Source organism: Cydia pomonella, chromosome 1 (assembly GCF_033807575.1).
Source record: "Cydia pomonella isolate Wapato2018A chromosome 1, ilCydPomo1, whole genome shotgun sequence".
NCBI classification, from domain to species: domain Eukaryota; kingdom Metazoa; phylum Arthropoda; class Insecta; order Lepidoptera; family Tortricidae; genus Cydia; species Cydia pomonella.
In genome coordinates, this window is record NC_084703.1 from 7,228,181 (window position 1) to 7,250,202 (window position 22,022).

Genomic DNA, 22,022 nt, shown 5'->3' on the forward strand with positions numbered 1-22,022 from the left:
TTTACATTGAAATTAAATCCAAGTCTCGTGATTTGTAGGTTGACCATCAGTATTGATAAACAGGAGTTTTTTTTAAATGTAGTAATTAATTAAGGAGCTAATTAATTATTATTTGAATTCGCGCTCCGCGTTACTTTAAGAAAGCTTTATCGCGAAATGTGGTTACTATTCACGACTTAATAATCAGCATGTATTTCCATTCCTTACTTTTTGTTTACACGCCTTAGGGAGGCGCATGGCGACATCTATCGTAAGAAATTTCTATCCGCTTGACAGACCGCAGGCGAATTGCTTGATAAAAATTAGCTTAGCACAAGTGAATTAGTAATGTTTTCCTAAATAGTCCATGTGTTTTGTAAAGGTATTAGACACAAACCTTGAGGGGGTAGGTGGCCTGCCCGATGAAGTTGGGGTCGCCGAACATGTCCTCATCTTGCACCAGGAATCGGATAAGCGCCAGCTCGGGGTTGAACACTTCGAACTCGCATATGTCGTTCCATATCGGGTTGATACCGTTGTCGGCTGCAAAAAATACGAAATAGTCTTTCCTAGGCATACTTAATGTAGATCTTTATTTAAAAGCTAAAAGGTAGTTAAAAAGCCTGACAAAATTGTATTTGGCCAGAATATAGTGTTGCTACAAGCACCTTACATATGATATTGCAATAATATGTGTAGGTCATGTATAATCAAGTGCGTGCCGTTCAAGATCAAGTAGGTGCCGGACTGCCGCTCATGTCCACGACTAATGTCAAAACGTAATCTTTCGTCCTTTAATTGATGTACATATTTTTTGTAGTATGTAACTTACCGACAGTCTTAGTAACAAGCTTGGGCCCTGAATCGTAATCAGCCCCAATGATCTCCACTTCCACGAAGGGACTCGCCGTGCCCCGCCCGGACTTGCACAGATGCCGCGCCCCAATAACTCTGAGCATCACCGTCACAGGAGTCACTTTCCTCTCTATACTCTTTTTGTCGTAGGGGTTGTAGTTTTCCTCGAACATGAACTGGGGCTTTAAGACGAAGCCGCAACCGCCGTTTTCCTTAAACTTCCCCATATTTAATTGCATTGGTTTATCAGCGGTTTGGTAATTTAGCGCCACCATTTGAGAGCCGCAGTTCCAGAATTGAACTGGGCTGTAGTTTGAGGAGTCTATGCGTTGACCTTTGGGGTAGATTCTGCTGAGTTGTACGGTGTGGTATTTGAGGAAGAAGTTGTTGTCTTGTTGGCACATGAGGCGCTCCGCTTTGGTCTCGGGGAAGGAGGACATCTCGTTGAAGATGAAGCCCTTGTTCCGGAGGCGGTCCTGGCTGAAGGCGACGGAGCGGCAGTAGACTATGAGGTCGGACATTTCGCGAGCTATGCGCCAGGTGCGTTCCATTTTGCGGTGCTGTAGAGACCTTGCGCTTGCGCTACATGAAAAAAATACAAATGGTTATTGACGATTGATGTGCCATCGGAAAATTTCTTAATATGCGAAACTACAAATTTCTAAAACTTCTCATACTTTTGTACGAGGATTTTATTCAAAATAAATTGATATTTCCGAGAACTTTTCCAACTTATTTGAAACTTTCAAATAGTTGCACATCTGTATTCACCCTACACAGATTACATCAGAACATAAATATGTTTTTAAGAACGGCTATTAAATAAAACAACTAAGGCCAAATTTACAAGCTTCAAGGTTTTATCAACCCAAAAATGGTGTTCAAGTCCAAAGAATAATTGAAAATTCCTATTTTTCTAACAAAACTTTGTGTTACATCTGAACTCCAACATTTCCTTAGGAATTGCGAACTAAGCGACTTGTTATAATAGATACTACTCCGCAATTTCTGATGAAAGCTCATCATCATCATTTAAGAGCATGGCTCTTGTCGGTAGAGTAGACGTCAGTTTTAAAGCTACATGTTACTATTTCACAAGTCAGTTACATTGGTCATGGTCAAGCAACTTTACACCTGCAAAAACTGTAACTTGTAATTTTTGTAAAATGAATTACGAATTGGTTAATTCGTTTTACACCAGACAACTCTGCTCCCCAGTTCATAATCCGTAAACGAAATACCTGTGCGCCGCCTCCTTGATAGCTGAAAGCCACTCGAGTGCGAGCTCGTTGTTGGGCGCGCGCATCTCAAACGGCGCGCACATACTAGGGCTCTGTATCCGGACAAGCCAGCGGGGTGAACCGTCCTCTTCGCCCACGAACAAATCCACGACGGCGCCGTTCACGTCCACCACGCCCTTCTGCCAGGAACCGAGCGCGCTCGCATCGGTTTCGAGGCAACTCTGAAACGAAATGGATTAACAATTTTATTTATTTATTTATTTGAACAGCGAACGCATAATGTATTTTCATACTGAAGTTTGAAGATAACTTCTTTAGTCACCCGTCTCTGGCTGGGTCGCCGTAAAATGAGGAATGTCAGAATCTCATCTCATCATCATACAGTTATAACCGGCCCTTTCATTTCGATATTCTGCACAAACTTGGTGAAGAAATTTGATAATGTATGTAGCAACAAATATTTAACAGATCTCACGTATATTATAGTAGCTGCATTTACTACTGCACTGTACAGTTATTACGGTACAGAACTGAAAATCGAAGATATCCTAGTTTGCCATTAGACCTGGGATACGCCGTCAGTGGTCAGATCGTGGACGAAAAAAAAAATTCATTTTTCTCTTTAAGTTGGCATATATTCCGCCTAATTTTGCATATGATGATGTTAACTCACAGCGATATCCGGTACTCTGGTCTCTATCTCCTGCACGTAGTTGGCCGGGAACCAATGATGGCGCTTGCCACCATAGTCGCCCCGCCACCAGCCCGCATCGGGCTTGTCCACGTTGGTGATGATAGCGTGCTTGCAGAACGACAGCTCGTCGTCTTGACGAGCTCGGTAGTCGTACAACGCCTTTACGGTCACCTGGAGGGTGGGATTGAATGGATGACACGACTTGTCATGTATGCATGTTTAAGTACCGTCAACCAAGAATATTGTTTCTTTCTTAAATTTAAGTTCAGATAAAGGGCTTGTTTCCCTTCCAATCGAGCCTAAGTAGCAGGAACATTATTTGTTACTAAAGTTTATTTCAAGCCACAGTAGCGTAATGTTCGGCAAGTAAAAATATTTAATTATATTTTAGTATACACCAAAGGTTCAGAAATACTTACTATACTTATGTTTCTTATAAACTGACCCAAAAAAACAGTCACTCTCTTTTGGAAAATCACAATGTAGCATCCCAATCCCTGTTAGTATAAAAATTCAATAGCATACAAGTGAAAAATTTGTGAAATGTTACAATTTTCATAGTAATGGTGTGAATATTTTATGTACTTAATTGTAATAAAAATGATCTTCTAACTACGAACAACATTTATCTACCTCTACCACTATAGTATCTACCAACCAAGCCTGCATTAAAACCAAGGAGGGGACACAATACAGACGAATGGGGGTGAAGCAAGCACATGAAAAGTAAACAAAGTTTTTACCGTAGGTCTTCGCCGTGTCTTGTCAAGTGTGGAATGAAATGTAATGTTAATAACACTTCTTACCTTTTGCTTAACATACATATTCATTTTGTGTTTTATTAAACTCATTGTTAAATTTTGTTTTGTTTAGCCTACATACGTACAGTCAACCAATTTGAATCCTAGGCCACTATAGAACCTTGTCACTTTTACTACTCTATACATGACATGCATCACTCAATAAGCACTGTCGTAGAAGTCATTATGACTAGGAATCAAATTGGTTGACTGTACATATTTACCCCTCAGAGTAATAATAGTCATTAAAGAACCACCAGCATAGCATATTCGTCTGGCTTCAGGTACCATTTATGAACTAAACGTTGTTTAGTTCATAAATGGTACCTGAAGCCGACGTTGTTTGGTACGTCAGTGAAACAAGTATTTTATTAGGGACAATCTCTCCCGTTCGGGACAAACCTACAGCCCCAACTCCAGGGAATTTGGCTGAATGAATGCAATAGGCGATCGAAAACCTGCCTGTTTCCGGCCAGGCGTCCCTGCACAACATTTACATCTGCATCTACATCAAGCCCCGGGCAGGACGAAAAATATCACATCGCACAGCGACCTTTTCCTCTTCATGATTTTTATTAATTGTACATTCTAGATTTTAAAAAGGGCGAAAGCACGTTAGATACCTAAGTATTCATCGTTAACCGAATAAATACTTGACGAAAATGTATCTGCATATTACTCTAAATGAGGAGTAGACCGGAATAGCACTGGAGAAAATAAAATTGGTGTAATGTAATTTTTGTGACTTGACTGTACGACTATTAAAGCTTAGCAAAAGCAATCACATCTGTCACTTAAAGAATTCTATGCAGTCCAAACCAAACTCCTAAGATCATACTACAGACGAGGCAGCGGCAGTTTGAGCGGTATGGCTCCGTATATGTTGCGTTAGCTAGATTATCAAGCTTAGAGTAGAAGAACCAAGTTACCACAAGACGTAACGGCGCCATCTGCTGTCAAATTTGCTACTTCAACTTGCACTACTTTACTCGTACTGCGTATCGTATTAGGGCAGGTTGCATCAAACCGCCTGTCTACGTTACTAGTACCATACTTTATTTAAATTTGCTAGAAGGAAACGTTTGACAGTTATGCAGCAGGGCCCGTAGATACATTAAATTTCATGCCGTTGCCAAAATGGCGTAATTTAGCATAGGTACAGGTAGTTTTTTTAGTTATATTCCAAATTTAGATAACTACCCTATTTACGCGTAGAAAAATAAATACTTAATACGTAAAATACACTGTCAATAATCAAAAATATGTCTTATTTAATAATCTAACAATCTATTATTTAGTTGAGTGACTAAAGTCAGACGTTTGTGTACTGATTGTCAAATATCTATATCAGTTAACTAAAGAGATTGACATTAATTAGTTAATAATAATATCAATTAACTAAAGATATTGATATTAAGACATTAATTATTACGAAAATAGTAATTGAAATCAACTCTATGTAGCGTGACGTCATTTTTCCGTCAACGGAATGACATTTGATGATATGTACGGGCCCTGTCTATGAGATGACAGCTACTGCCGCCATTTTGACATTGACCAGTTCGTTAATTGTGCGTGGTGCAACCCGCCTCTTAGTATAGCTTCCTCTATGTCTAAAACGTATCTCAGATAACTGATATCTAACTACCTACCGGTAAGCGAGCCTAGCCAATAATATCAGTCTCACTGTAAAGTCTTACCAAAACCTTTGCCCGTTCACCTTTCATAAAATGCCACAGAGCACCTTATCTATAGAAGAGATGCATAATATATAACATTCCGATTAGTACAATTAATATGTTTTAGAGAAAATTGGTACCTTACGTACCTTGGACGTGAAAGAGGTGGGGTCCATGTAGCCGGGGGTTCCATACACAGAGCTGTCGTCGGGTTCCTAAAAAATCATATTCATTACTAATATTATAAGACCGATGTTTGACAGCAGAAAGTCACGAATAGGGAGTATTACTGCAATGTTCTGCCGCCAGAGTGCAGCACTAGCACCTTTCCTAAACCATAGAGTAACTTATACATACTGTGCCTTAAACTGTTTTTGGCAAATTTTCACAGATAATAAAATATGACATTGATGCATCAAGGCGGTTTGTTTGTAAAGGGCCTACTGGGAAACTAAAAAATCGAAATTTAATTATCTGCCAATTTATCGCCCGAATATGCAAGAGTGTAGATAACGAAATTTCGATTTTCTTGTTTCGCATTAAACCCTCAGATTGTGATGGATTGTGGTAGTGGCGCCCCTTACGCAGAGTTTCGAGTAATATCCCCTATTATGTTGTTCCTCCCAAACACATGTACATACGAACTCTTTTTCTACGTACGTATTCTAGAGTGATATATGTACCACTGCCGTCGCCAAATTTGGCATGTAGGAAGTTAAGTCTCTAGGGCCGAACATTGCTTAATTTATTTTTGGAAATACACCCCGGGTGCTCTCTGCATTATGACAAGAGTGCAAAATGCAAGATTTTAAACAGCACATATATGTAAAGCCCTTAATGTACCTATTAAATATAAAGGCTTATATATATATATATAGAGTCATATAATCGGAAATGGCTATTGTTCATGCAGTGTACAAGTAATGATCAAAATTCTGAATCAAAAGATGCCAGTTTCGATTCACAATAAGGCTGATTGCTAATCGCATCAATAGCGGTTATCTATAACCGATTTTGTCTAAGAACGTATGTCAGCATTAAAATACTCACAGATATAATCTTCCTAACAATATCGTCGCTTATCGGATACCAGAGGCGTACTTTTTTGTACAGCGGATGTATCTCGTAGTAGGAGACGAGCTCAACCAGGCTTTCGAACGTGACTGTACCTATGGCGTACAGGCGGCCCTCTTGCTTTATCCGACAATGCTTTATCTCTTTCTCTGTCCTGAAATCAATATTTCATAATGACATAACTAAAAATCGGGCAAGTGCGAACCATGTGGCTTTGGTAAGCTCATTCAATCGATTACCATATTTCACAGAATAAAGATAAGTGCAAATTGGGTTGTCAATGTTACATACGGTTGTTATGTGGGGCTGAATGGGATAGTTCTAGAGTGAGAACATTTCCTATACGAAACTCTAAAGGGGGCAGACTGACACACTGAGGATTCCGTAACACCGATGTATGACAATGAGTAAGAGTGAGTCCAATAATCAGACCGAGCTGCTTCGGTAATTTTATCGAGAGAATGCTACGAATAAATACGTAGGTGTTAGCATTGACCAAATAATACTAACGCTAAGTTTAAATATAGGCATGTGAAAAGCGGTTTTAATAACAAACCTGTGAGACATGGAAATATAAAATATATTAAAATGAGCCACTCAAGTATTAAGTCAAAGATTACTCGACATGTTCCGCTCTATAATTTGTAGCTTCATCGGGAGCATGTGTTGGCGGACCGATGCAGATGTTATGGCGCGATACATGTCGAGCAATCTTCGAGTAAAAATTCGTGAGTGAACGGTTTTTGAGTAACGACCTTTAGCTAAGGTTTCAGCTTGGGCAAAAATGCTTTCGTATATCCAGATATTCTTCTCTACAGGTCGAAATTTTTAACTGATTCTCGTGATATTTTGTGAGCAGGTTCGATGATTAGATTAAATAACTGTTTTTAGGTAATTTTTTTTCGAAATGGCGGAACCATAAATTTATTCAGTTTTAAGGTATATTAGCGAGGTCTACAGCTTACCGAGCCACTAGTAATATATTTAATATGTCTAAAGCTGTTTTTATTAAACATGAACGTACCGGAAGCTAATAGCGAACCCGCGGTCCTTCTCGCTGGGGCGCACCAGAAAGGCGCCGTCACAGTTGGCCTTCCTTAGCAGCTCCTCGGCCTGGGCGCGGTTCAGGTGCGGGTGGAACCACTCCTTGCCCTCGTGCTTGTTCGGTTGGGGTACCGGCTCTTTCAGGGTTATCAGGAACTCCTATAGACACAGTAGTTTATTTAGTTTTAAAGATTTGAAGGTCTTGAAGATCGGAATAAGGATTAAAGTCTGACTCATTGGTGTGATTTCAACTATACGTATAAAACCATTTGTATACGGGACAAATTGTAAGGTTAACCTTACCGATGGTATTCTTGAATAAACTCTATACTTGAATGAAATAAAATGGAATAGTGATGAAAAACTTGACGTTAGACATGTTTTAGTACAGCATTGAAGAATATAAAAATCAAATTTATTCATTGAAAAACTATACGTAGAAGAAGAGAATAGTTATAGAATGTTTAGTCTGTCTGCTGGTGATACCCTCAAAAACAGCTGTGTATAGTGTTTATAAATAAACAGAGATGACGCTAGCTGTATACATGGTATTACAAATTCTACGCGAACAATATTACGAGCAAATGCTAGTAAGTCTAGTACCTAACGCCGAAGGCATATTGAACCGTAGATTAAAAAAAAATTAAAATGAAAATAGACTCACCTGACTCCTCAGCGGATGCTGCCTATAATGCGTAATCAAACTGTACAAGCTGTCGAAGCAAATAGAATCAATCAGGTAATACTTCGTCAGCCCCCGCTCCTGTTTCAACTTTATCCGACAGTGGTTCGCCTTGCCTTGCCTCCAGAACGACAGACAATAATCACCCACGAACGTCACACTTTCCCGCACTAAAAATGTACCATCACCTAAATGTGCATGGGCTCTTAATAAGTCCTCTGCTTCTTGTCTGTTGCCTGCTAGTTTCCCGTGGAACCAACATTCTCCGAAATGCAATTCGTTCTGAGGTACAGAAACGTTGCTTTCCGTCTCCGATTCACCATCGCTCTCCGCGTCCGTCTCAACTTGTGTGTTATAATTCTCTGTGTAATACAACTTGTTTTCTGTTAAAAAGAAAGCATGAGGATGCCATTCGCGATCTACAGGATCCTCTAGTAATAAAATACCATTTTTGATAGTATTTCTTAAGTCTAACTCTTTGCCCTCCTCCTGTTTGATGGAGAAGGAGTTTTCTTCAGCGCCGTCGGGAAGTTTCTTGTGTTTTAAAATGACTTTGCGTCTCAAATCGTGAGGGGATGGGAGGCTGGTTTCATTTTTCTCGAAAGGTTGTGTTAGGAGCATGTCTCCGAAGACATCTTTGAATGCGCCGGCCATTCTTCTTTGTTGTGGTAAGGAGCAGTTGTCTTCAATAGATAATATTAGTGGGTAGTCCGAGGTGATGAAGGCATGTTCCTTGATGGTTCGCAGAACGTCCATGAAGCGTATTTTGGTGGTCAGCGTGTGTCCGTGGTAGATGAAGGGCGTGCCGTCGGGGCCGTCCCAGCAGTCGAGCTCGATGCAGCGGCAGCCGGACCGCAGGCACCTTACGTAGGCCTCTAGGGAAGACTCGCTTGAGAACTGGTCGCCGGTTAGGTACCTGGGGAATTTAAATTTATTGTGAATTTGCTTGTGGTTGGTAGCAAACGTTTGTAAAATTTGTGTACAACATTAAGGCTTCAAGTCTTAATTCCCTTACTATACAGTTGAATCCATTTTGTTTTGCGTAAATTAGTCACACATTTGTATGCTTCGTTGCACAACGGAATCAATTAAGTTGTCAAAAAATAAACTTTTTAACTAATTGTTTTTTATTCATCCTCGTTCTATTTAAAATGCAAATGTAGTCAGTATACAAGTACAGTATTACATTGCGAAACTGCTAAAAATTAAACTACAAATTGTCTATAGGATGCCAAAAATTTAATAATTCATTACTGATTTCAGTGATTTCATTGACATTTTGTAGCGCTTGAATATAAAATTATAAATATGTACTTTTTGACAACACAGAACCAAACGTCATAGGCCAAACGTAATTAACCCCCAGATCTTGACAGCATGCATAACTCACGTGTTGTGCGAGGAGGATATCCAATAGTGCGAGAGCGGGCGTGTCATGTCCTGCGTCACGTGGTCATGGCGCGAGTCCCAGATAGAGTTGTGCTTCGAGAACAGCATCTCGATGAACTGTAGATAAACATTAATATATATATATTAGTTAACTTTCAAACACTTGGTGACTAACGTAGACGCTTTGAAGGCGATACACGCCAGCGTATGAGGAGACGTAATTATAAATAAGACTAGAGACATTATTAATATAGTTTGGCCAGAGACGGTCTCACTTCAAACTTAAGACTAAGAGATCATGTCTTTGTATTATGCTAGTACTCGTATATAGTTTTTTTTGTTCTTATTTACTGACAAAATGAATTTGCCCGACTATAAATACAGCAAAAACCGCTTAACATGCTGAAGGGACTACATCAAAAAACAAGTCTTGTGAGGAAAAGCGTATTAACAAAAAAAAAAATTATAAAAATACAAGTCGCAAGGACCAGTGTAAAATGTCATATTTACGCATGAAATTGATCGTATTACATGCTGTACAGTCAGCATCAAAAGTAGAGTATGAAACAACGCGCCAAAAGTATCTGACATCCCAGATAACTTTTCCAAATACAGAAAAAAATCTAAAATTCACGTTCCAAAGTATATCTTTTGTTGTCTTAGTTGTTCTGTATTAAAGACATCACTTTTTAGGGTTCCGTAGCCAAATGGCAAAAAACAGAACCCTTATAGATTCGTCATGTCCGTCTGTCTGTCCGATTATGTCACCGCCACTTTTTTCCGAAACTATAAGAGTTATACTGTGCAAACTTGGTAAGTAGATGTATTCTATGACCGCATTAGGATGTTTACACAAAAATAGAAAAAAAAAACAATAAATTTTGGGGGTTCCCCATACTTAGAACTGCAACTCAAAAAATCTTTTTTCATCAAACCCATACGTGTGGGGTATCTATGGATAGGTCTTTAAAAATGATATTGAGGTTTCTAATATCATTTTTTTTCTAAACTGAATAGTTTGCGCGAGAGACGCTTCCAAAGTGAAAAAATGTGTGTCCCCCCCCCCCCCTTTAACTTCTAAAATAACAGAATGAAAAATCTAAAAAAAATATATGATATACATTACCATGCAAACTTCCACCGAAAATTGGTTTGAACGAGATCTAGTAAGTAGTTTTTTTGAATACGTCATAAATGTACGGAACCCTTCATGGGCGAGTCCGACTCGCACTTGGCCGCTTTTTTTTTGTTAAGCTGTTATAGAATGGTAGATACTTATGAAGCGTTATTTGATCCGTTACTTTTGATACTGACTGTACTTTCTCACAAGTTTTTATTTAACTTGCATTGTTAGTATGTTAGTTGGTTTGTCATTTACTGTGGGACAAATCTTGGAAGCTAATTTTGACCCACATCCCGGTTTCAGATTGAGCTGAAAATGTGCACACATATGTAAAGTCAAGTGACAATGCAATATTATAGTACCAGTAGTAGCTGCGCTGAGTAGTAGTAGCTGAGCCGATGATGGAGACAGGTGATTTGACCCACAGAGCCACACTAACAAACTAACAGGGCAAGTTAAATAAAATCTTGTAAAAAGTAATTACATACAATTTAGTCATCATACTAAACTCGCCGCTATATTGCTCTTCACACAGTAGGCCATAGAGATTATGACGTTTTAAGTGTATTTGTAGCCAGGACTTGAACCCGTGACCTCCGGATTGAAAGTTGGACGTCATATCCACTCGGCCACCACCGCTTCCAATATATTATAATCCAATATATTCTATTGTATTTGACTTTTGAGATAACCTCTTCTGTCAATGCTGTGTTTGTGTGATATAAATAAATTTGAAAAAAAAGGATAAATGTTGAAATGCATTCATCAATGCATTGCATGAACAATCATAATAAATAATTCATATGTTTCATTGGACAGTGAATGATCTTGAAGCCACATATTGACCCTTATCTGGATTTAAAATGCATTTACTTAACTATTACTTTACTGGAGTACGTTTTTACGGAAGCGCTCAGTTAATAACAATAACCACCTAAAAGTGCAAGATACTCGTAATAATCGATAAAACATGTATTTTTGACAAGCTGTAATTAATTCGGGCTGCTTTTTCTTCAAGCTAGGCCCTCCAGGTCAGTCAAGCCGATGAGAATCGAGTTCTAAGGATCAGACATAGGAATCCGCGGGGCAAAAGTGTTGGACAAGTCGGGAATTCCTGTTTCGATAAACTCAACTATCGATGCTAGTTCTATATACTAGTGATCACTCAAGGGTTTGCTTGTAAAAATATGTTTTTATTAATAGTAAAAAAAATAATTAAATAATAACTCAATGTACTCTTCTTCGTTTTTAAAACAAGACAAGACAATTTTATAATTTTACCCCCATAATTTTAGATGCGTAATACCCGAAAATATGGAACAAATTCTGGCCGTTTACTTTAACAATAGTAAATGGGACATTCACGAAGAAAAAAAATGGGATGAGTAAAATTATAAAATTGTCTTGTCCTGTCTTAAAAACGAAGAAGGCTACATTGAGTTATTATTTAATTATTATTTTTACTCTTAATAAAAACGTATTTTTACAAGCAAACCCTTGAGTGATCACTAGTATATATAACTAGCATCGATAGTCGTGTTTATCGATACAGGAACTCCCTACTTGTCAAACAATTTTGCCCCGCGGATTCCTATGTCTGGTAACGTTATTTAACTGTAACATAATTTAATTGTAATTAATATTTACTTAATTGTATAATTAATAATACATTTATTTATTTTGACATTGTGAGTGTTGTGAGTGTTTTGGGGTCAACTGTAAGCCCGGTTTTTTTTTTCAAATAAAATAAAATAAGAGTAAAAGAGGGCCTATAGCGATCTCTCTGAGAATCCTTCTGTCCTAATTAACTACGAAGCTCTCGCCTCGTCATCTCCCACACAAGTCACGCAACCTCACAAACTCAGGTCAATAAGTGTGAATGAGGGCTCATAGCAATACCTCTAAAGATCAACGCCTTCGCCTCGTCATCTCCCATACGGTCAAGTTGTTCCACCAGTAGAAACCTTTGGAACTCCCGTAGTGTCGTACCCCAAAAACTCACAAACTTACCTCAATAAGTGTGAATGAGGGCCATGAGGGCGCATCCCTCTGAGGACCCTTGAGATAATACCGTATAAACTGTGAGCCTTCGCCTTATCATCTCCCATACGGTCATGTTGTTCCAACGGTAAAAACTTCGGGAACCCGCGTAGTGTCGTACCACAGAAACCCTCAAACTTACCTCAATAAGTGTGAATGAGGGCTCATAGCAATCCCTCTGAGGATCCTTGAGATAGTCCCGTATAAACTGCGACGCCCTCGCCTCATCATCTCCCATGCGGTCATGTTGTTCCACGAGTAGAAATTTCTGGAACTCGCGAAGCGTTATCGTTGACCCGTTGGAGCAGTACAGCGAGTACTTGTCGAAGATGTCGTGCACGTTCTGAAAAAAATACACGCTTTAGAACGGTTTTTTAGATTGTCCGAGTTTATGTATGTCCTAGTCGACTCATAGAGACGATTCTACTCAACATCAATAATTGCAATAATTAATTTGACAACCAGTCTGGCCTGTAGGTAGTGACCCTGCCTATGAAGCCGATGGTCCTGGGTTCGAATCCCGGAAACGGCATGTGTTTGTGTGACAAGCACAGATACTGTTCCTGAGTCAAGGGTGTTTTCTATGTATTTAAGTATGTTATATAATATATATTTTGATGACTGGTCTGGCCTAGTGGGTAGTGACTCTGCCTAAGAAGCCAGTGGTCCTGGGTTCGAATCCCGGTAAGGGCATTTATTGTGTGATGAGCACAGATATTAGTTCCTGAGGCATGGATGTTTTCGATTTATTTAAGTATTTGTATATTATATATCGTTGTCTGAGTACCCACAACACAAGCCTTCTTGACTTACCGTGAAACTTAGCCAATTTGTGTAAGAATGTCCCTATAATACATATTTATTTATATATCGTTGAGCCCACAAGACAAGTTTTATTTAGCTTACCGTGGGACTTAGTCAGTGTAAGAATGTCATATACTATTTATTTTTATTGCGGATTAAACAACGCGCCAAATGTATCTGCCACCCTTGAATAAAAAGTTTCACGTGGATATGTATCTGTCCTGATCTAATTGTTCTACTTATAGAGAATATAGAGATATATCTCTTTTTGATAAATTTAGACAAAATGTGTTTTGACGCAGTCTGATCGCTACATTTCATACTGACTGTGTATACAGCCCGCTACGTTTTTTCTTAATCCCATAGATTGTGTTATTTGTGCCGCCCTGCCACTCTACGTTGTTGCAGCGGCAAACGGAGAACAAGCTGCACGGGATCGTATCGAACCTAGATCTCGTCATTCGAAGCGAATTTTAAATAAAATGCGTAATGTCTCGTACAGTTTGCCATATCGGCTTCATACTTACGTTCTCATCGAATATGAGCTTGTGGTACAGTGTAGAGAAGTCATCGAAGCTTATCTCGCCTCGTTTATTTGTGTCCACCTCCTGAAATCATGTCGTAAACATCAGTAATTTAAAAAAAAATCTTCAATAGATCGCTATTCATAGTCGCCATCAGATATATCGAAGCAGCCAAGGCGCTCACAAATACCTAAACACGCCTCTATTGACAAGGCATTAGAGTGCGTGTTCAGATATTTTTGAGCACCTCGGCCGCTCCGATATAGCTGATGGCTACTGTCCAACATGTCAAACATAAGCAAGGACAATGCAGTTAATTTTGAGCACCCTTGTTGCTAAAACCTTGTGGAGAAGTTAGATTAAGTGAGAAAAGGATTGATTTATTTAGTCTAGACCTTAAAATGTAAACAAAAAAATCCTACCATTCGGCCTACAGTCTATGACTTTCTGACTAATCGCTTTATTAATAAACGCCTGTTAAATCTACCAATTTCTGTCTTTTTATGATATTTGTGTACGTTAAAGGTACACAATTTGAATATAGTTTATACCATTTCGGCCATTAATTTTTCGTCCGAAATGTATGACTACATAATTTTTTTGCAACCCGTTAGGATTAAAAACTAGGCTATATTTACCTGGAATATGTCTCTCAGCTTGCTCGTCGATATCTTGCAGTTGATCTTCGGCAGGAAAGCCTTCACCTCTTTCAGAGATATTCTAAAAATATGTGGTCAGATTAATAAATAATCATATTAACAATATTACATAGGTAACCTTAGTGTTGTTAAAGCATTTCGCATTGCGCAGCGCAGCTGCAAATATTTAAACAACATACCGCTTAGCATAATTTATGCTATCGCGCGCATATGTACGACTTCAAGTACGGTTATATTTACATAGTTTAGATTCTGTCTAACCAAACAACAACAAAGTGAGAGAGTGCCATATTTTCATAGTAGTTTGAAATTTCCACACTTAGTCATTGCAAATGCAATGTAGTGTTAGCTTGGTCCGATTCTATCAGTGGTGGTGCATAATATATTTTACAGTACATATGGTGCTACTTTATAGCACTAGTAGCACTAGCACTTTGTAGCGAAAATTAGCATATTACGTTACTGTGTCGAACATTTAAAGGGCCATATGTACTGTAAAACATACATAGGTGTATATAGATTTATGTATATGTTATAGTTTGCTCTCGTGCTACTTTTATGTGTATCCAAAATTCCCATATTGCTACTATAAATATTGATGTCTTTTCGCATTTTCTCAAAGGTTAGCTGGAAGAGATCCCTTTTAGGGCTAAGTTCGCCTTTGTACATAATATTTCTTTTTTGTTTTGTTTTGTCTGTTTTATGTTAACCTGTTTATGTGCAATAAAGTGCCATACATACATACATACCTACATTTTATAGATCGTGTCATTCGGTTCTGTCAGACGCGTGCCTTGCCTCGTGTTGTGTTATTAAAGGTTAGATTTGCCAAATTTGCGCGTCATCGTGAATGACACGAACTGTAACTGTCTACCTATTGAGGTTCATAAGATACCGGCGAAACAGTCCGCTTACAGACAGAAAACGACCAAAAAAGTTTTCATACAAAAAGCCGAGGTCGCATGAGCTTTAAGAACATATTATCTATAATGTAATTCGCACGGCAGCAGGGCACACAGATCATAAAGCAGTAGATGAACCATATGTATATTATAAGCCGCATGTCAGTTCACTGCTCATTAGCCGTGTCCACGCAGAGCGAACATACGCGCGAGGCAATTTCCTCACGCACAAGGCACCGGCCAGTGTAGACGTGCCTCGGCCGAGGCGGTGTGTGGTATGTGCTCGCTCGCTCGCTCTGTGTGGACCCCGCCTATTGCCGCTCATTTTAAATATGGTGTTCTTTACATTGGATGCGGATCTGCACTCCGCTCCGGTGTGCAGGCGGGGCTTCGTGCATATCGCTGTCTCCTTCACGTACTGAAGCGGCGTACCAATCCATATCAATGATATCACATTGAGCGTATGAGCGCGCAACCGCTCATTTGTGTTTATGTTTACAACACAAGTAAAATAACAAAAATTGTAGTATAATTTGGGGTAGGATGCCACTGAGCAGTACGGCAGGCGGCGTAACGCTTTTATAACACTAATGCGGTCCGCAGGGCGCTTCAGTATGTAAGCAACACAGCGTCATACTCGTATACGGCGATGTCCTGCTCCCACTCCCTAGCTATGTCCGGAACCGCACCCGGATAAGACCGTTTAATTTACAAGTAACGAAGCGCTTATGTGTGGTGATCGCGAATATTCGCAATCGCTTCAAAATGCGGAGCCTGTGTAAAGAAGTCAATGGCAGGGTGCAATGAGCAGTCAGAGCGCAGACAATACATTATACAAGCGGATATTGAGCGTTACATAGATTGCCGATGTGTATGAGAGTGAATACCAATGTCGATGCAGCTGAGCCCTATCTCCGTCATAGCCGAAGTGAAACGGAAGATTTTACTGTTATACTATCGGTCAACCATCAAACTGAGGTAATTGGTATGCAGTTATAACAGTCAGCTACTGGCTGGTTATAGGCTTGGCTGCATGAAGTTGACTTGTGTTATATTAAGTAAAGGTATATGCATGCAGGTATATGTATAGGCACCAGTTTGAATTCCAAAACTACCTACTAGTGTAATATTATTAGTGTGTTGTCCTGTTGTCATGGAAACCCATACGATTTGACATTCTGTGGACTAATAAAATTAGTCCACGAACTGTCAAGTTGTGTAGGAAACCATGACTACACACTAATAATATTAGACTAATACCGTTAGTGAAAATTATATTATTGTACAATAAGTTCGTAGATTTAATACCTAACTGTAGTTTGTTCTGTAGATAGTGTAGTGTTCATATTGTTTAATAGTTGTATGTAGTCTATTAGTTAGTCGTAATTTGTATTTCTTTGCAGATTGGATACTCCACCGAACACTGTCTATGACCGTAATATGATAAGATTCATATACTAGCTGTGTCTTATCCAACCTCGACATTGGCAGAATCATCAACACCTTGATGGAGCCATAACACGAAAAATTGATTGATTGAAATGGGCCCCTGATCTCTACTCGACTACTCAGCAAAGTGACAAGTTATATGAACACTTTCAATACCATTCCTGCTACACTAATATTATAAATGCAAAAGTAACTTTGTCTGTTACCTCTTCACGCCTAAACCACTGAACCGATTAAAATGAAATTTGGTATAACGATGATTTGAAATCTGGGAAAGGACATAGGGTATAAATATGAAAAACTGTAAGGAATTATTTTTGATAAACAAAACCATTGTTTCAACCACTTTAGTAAACAAAATGGTACATCATTTAGGGAACTTTAAGTACGTAAGTAAGTTAGTTTTACGAGAAAAAGAAATATTGATTACATCAGATAAATAGAACATTAATAGTAGTTCCATAATATATACTAGTAACCTTACGGTCTGGTCTAATCCATTTCTACGGAATTATTTAGTATTTTGCTGCTGATATCAATACCATTTTTGTACTGCAAAAGCGCGCCATTCGTTCAATTTATAAAATGAAGGTTAGAGATTCTCTTAGAAATAAGTTTAAAGATATTAATATACTTACTGTATACTGCCAATACATTTATGCAAATATTGTTTGTGTTCATAAGCATATCAATAACTTCAAGGGAAATTGTGACATACATAATATTAACACAAGAAACAAGGACAAGTTAGCAGTGCAATCCACACGGCTGCAAAAAATCAAAAATTCTTTTAAAGGTAATTGTGTACGATTTTACAATAAACTGCCAAATAATATAACTAATCTTCCAATGAATAATATTGAATAGATTTAAGAAATACACTAAAAGTAAATTAATTTTTAAATCTTATTATAGCATCAAAGATTATATTAATGACAAAACTGCTTGGGACTTAGTTAACATCTGATTTTTATTTTTATATATTTTTTTTTATTCTTCGGATTGACTTTTATTCCCTTGTTTATATGTAATTTTTGACATTGATTAATTGTTACCAATTGTTATTATTTATTTCTTGTTTAAAATCCAATGAATGTTTGTTATATATAGATATATTTAATTTTTTGTATACTGACTTGTCAAAAGTGCTTATTTTTAAGCCTACTTGAATAAACGATTTTTGAAGTTGAAGTTTGTTTTAATACGTTAAAGCAACTTATTATTTTATTTGAACAGATTTGCAATGCAACCAAAAATCATATTTCTCGTCTAAAGGCCTATTTTTATTTGTATTATTTTATCCTGTTGTTATATCAGCAACATAAATTCACATTTTAAGGATAGTTCTCAAAAATGTCATAAAATACGAGTGTTCGCGGGGCAAATATGCACTGAGCACGAATAAATGGACAAGTGAGGTGCGACATTTCTTTGGTATGCAGCAATTTAACCTTTTGAATACTTTATGTCATAAACACAACCAGCACTAAATCCCAAGGGAGCTAATGTAAACCTTACTCGAAAGTGTGAAGGTTACTTTGACAAAGTTAATCAAAAGGAGTAAGACAAATGAGGTGCCATGCGAGAGAGTAACAGAGCACCACTCTATTGTCAAATAATAAAGGCTAATTAATGTAGATTGCTTTGAGCATGTTTTTCTGCAAAGTCTGTGGTTATAACTGTATACAGTCAGCATCAAAAGTAGCATACCAGACTACGCGTCAAAAGTATATACGCTCCTCTGATAGCTTAACAAAAAGAGATGTGCTCTTTAAGACAACTACAAATAACAAAGACTTATTAGATATATACTTGACTGGTGAACAAATTAGGAATGTACAAGTAACTAAAATGCTGGGTGTGCATATTGACGCCCTTTTGAACTGGAAAGAAGAATGAAGTGGAATCGAAAGTTCACTTGGCTCAGCTTGTTATGCTCTTCGCTGTTTAAGGGATGAACTAACATTGGAGCAACAATTGTCAAATCAAAGCTAAGATACAGCATCAAGCTCTGGGGCAATAGTTATAAATATAACAATCAACGTGCTTTTGTCTCACAAAAAGAGCAATACGAACTATGGTTCAAATTCCATCATGGGATAGAGAGCATTTTAAAAATACCTGCCCTTTATATTTTAGTCCTCTTGACGGATACAATCAAGCATAGATATCGCTTCGAATCGGATGAGCAAATGGCTTTAAGAGAAAAATTCAGGACTAAAAATAATACTCATATTATTACACCCCATCTTGTGGTGGTCGAGCATACTACCCGAGTTCAAGCCATGCGATTATTCAACAAAACATCAATCGAGCTAAAGGAACTTGTCAATCATAAGATTTTTAGTTATAGGTTAAAATAATACTTGCTCAACAAATGTTTATATGATATTGACGATTTTTGAAACTACAAATTCTTTCCTTTTATTTTTATTAATGTTTTATTTGTGTATTTAGTTTAATTTGATTAGTATTCTTGACTTTATTTAATCTTATACTTTGACGATTAAATAAAACAAACACAATTCAAACACAATTGACATTGTTTGTGATTAAATATCTTGAATCTATGCAAGGTGTAAGAAAAATAGTGAGGATGGGCGAAAGGTGAAAAATTTGTTCACTAGAGTCCGACCAAGATAAGTTGGCAGCGATTTGATAGCCCAGACAGTGCAAATGTTAAGTAAACATCATCATTTCATAGAAACTTGATATTTAAAATAACACATGCCCCATTTGGCCTATCAGAATTGCTGCCAACTTAGCCCCGTCTGACTCTATTCATTACTTTTTGTTATAGGTTCATGTAACGAAACCGCCTAGCCACATATTTTGACTAACATGTAGACTTGTAGAGTTTGTGAAGTTTGGGCTTGTAGAGTTAGCAACTTGGCACTACAAGAGATCTGATAACTTTTTGACAGTGCAAGAATTATTGTCTTCTCTTGGCAATGTTTTATATGAAAATGTTTTAAGTGAGATTTTTCTATTTTACATGGTTGAATCTTACATAAAACAAAGGGTCTTTTATCTTTCTTTACATATATAATTCATATGTACTGAATTGCCAAAATTGCAAGTGTATGTATTTTACCAAACCTACTAACTACCTAACTTTTTTATTAAAAGCATTGTATTATATTTTATCAGTCAAAACCTTTGAGACAGAACTTATGACCAGACTATGTTATGACTGTAGAACACAAACTGTTGAGATTTGTCTATTTTTAGAAAAGTTTTTCAGGGTGACAGATACTTTTGGTGCAATCTTTCATGCGCTACTATCGATTCTGACCGTATCCCCATCTTAATAAAAAAGATATAAGAATTATTTGACATATTATTAATATGTCACAAATATAACCAGCAAAGTAACACTTACTTTTCATGTGAGTTCTCTATAGCATAGAACTCTTTCCGAAGCCACCTTTCAATCTGCAGTGGGTATGGGGCATTAATTGCTTCATCCACCAGGAACCTGACTCCCTTCACCCAAGCCTCGCAGTCTTTGTCCGTTTGTGCTGAAACATATGCAGTTTATTTGGAATGCACAGCTGCCAAGGTATAAATTTGCAAGCAAATCACAACAAAGCTGTTCACTTTCCATGAAAACATTCCGAGCTATATTTATCTGTATGCTACTTGCCATTGACTGAAGGTGGCTAATTGAAAAAAGACCTTAATGTTATAGCAGCAAGATTTGTGCCTTTAGTGTTTCAAAAATAATACAAATGCAGTGGCTTAGGGCAAAATTGATTCACATTCCGATAGACTAGATTCATCGACTTGTGAAACAGCTTGTTTGTTATGCAGTCTTATGACTTATTAGTAAGTTATATACAGTGGGATCAAAATAGTAATATGAAGAGAGTAAACTCGTACCTAGCTGTAATTGTAAGCAATTAATGAGAATTAAATTACGAGTTCGTATCGTTATTTGCCATAAATATTATCCCAAGAGTCTTACCAGCAAATGAGGCAGATCGCAACTTAAACTCAGTGCCATAGTATATCGTAAAGCACTTGGAGCTCTCAAGACGCTTCGTGTCCTCGGGCCAGCGCTCGAAGTCCTTCGAAGACTTGCCCACTCTGACCTCCTTGATCTCCCGGATGTCGAGGGCGCCCTCATAAGCGTGCCTTTGCTGGGTTCCACTCGACGACCGATACCAGATTACCTGGTGCGTCTCTCGCCTCACCGACAGCGTCCGCTGGTCCGGCCTCTTCCGCGGATAGAACAGCACCACCGTTGACCCCCGTTCTATATACGATATGAGCTGATCGGCCTCGTGAATGAGCCTGTCGCCGCCGCCGTTAAAGCACACGGAACTCATCGCGATGTATTTGCTCACGCGGCCCGCTTACACTTTTCCAACCACATGGAATATATAAGTTATAAACTAAGGATCAACTAAAAGTATTTCATAAAAAACTTTCGGTTCAACCTAAAGTTAATAAAGCAAATTGAATTAATAAAATCTGCACTGCACTGTGCAGCATTCCGCTGTTGTTTGTTTGACACTTCTGTCTGACCGACTGAGGCGTTTTTTTCCTCTAACGCCAACTAAACAAAGACGTATTTTATTGGATTTTTTAGCAAGCGCGTATCTTGTGTGTACAGTGCACATAAAAATCATAAATTCCCATGTCAAAACTACAACATGTATGACAAAACAAATTTAATTTTACAGTAATGTTTTTTGTACGTACTGCTATTAAGGTAGTGGCTAAAAATTACCTCCTTACAATTTTTACTCAATGCTTTTAGCTAAAAAAAAAATTAAATTTTTCAACAAATAATAAGAATACCTAACCTTAACAAAAAAAACCTAACAAGTATTGTTTATATTAGTAATATTGCGACTATATTAAATAATATAGAGAATAAAATAAAATATTATCCTTTTTTAAGTATAATATTCGTTACCAACTGATATGTTTAAAGTCGGTGACAAGCCAAATTTTGAAGCATACCATGATATTGGTGCGATTCGATAAGAATGCGGCTATATAAGTATGCACAATACGTTGGATTGCCTTACACGACAGCAATGAACATAGTTTTTGTAGGTAGGTACACACGGTAG

At 37.9% G+C, this 22,022-nt stretch overlaps 1 protein-coding gene across 2 annotated transcripts in view; it reads right to left on the bottom strand.

The window, feature by feature from the left end:
• LOC133525306 (1-phosphatidylinositol 4,5-bisphosphate phosphodiesterase gamma-1) overlaps positions 1–21,746 on the bottom strand; it is a 28,837-nt gene extending 7,091 nt beyond the window's left edge. Inside the window, exons 1-14 of one of the 2 annotated variants that reach the window (XM_061861624.1) lie at positions 20,906–21,746; positions 20,321–20,459; positions 14,567–14,648; positions 13,932–14,012; positions 12,743–12,943; positions 9,439–9,554; positions 8,031–8,964; positions 7,347–7,525; positions 6,299–6,476; positions 5,389–5,463; positions 2,749–2,940; positions 2,076–2,296; positions 812–1,416; positions 377–522 (exon numbers count right to left, since the gene is read on the bottom strand). In XM_061861624.1, coding sequence (XP_061717608.1) covers positions 377–522; positions 812–1,416; positions 2,076–2,296; positions 2,749–2,940; positions 5,389–5,463; positions 6,299–6,476; positions 7,347–7,525; positions 8,031–8,964; positions 9,439–9,554; positions 12,743–12,943; positions 13,932–14,012; positions 14,567–14,648; positions 20,321–20,459; positions 20,906–21,269 — 3,513 coding nt within the window. In that variant the 5' untranslated portion in view covers positions 21,270–21,746. The remainder of the gene's footprint in view (positions 1–376; positions 523–811; positions 1,417–2,075; positions 2,297–2,748; positions 2,941–5,388; positions 5,464–6,298; positions 6,477–7,346; positions 7,526–8,030; positions 8,965–9,438; positions 9,555–12,742; positions 12,944–13,931; positions 14,013–14,566; positions 14,649–20,320; positions 20,460–20,905) is intronic. The other variant, XM_061861661.1, reaches the window with a different exon arrangement.
• Positions 21,747–22,022: the final 276 nt, after the last annotated feature.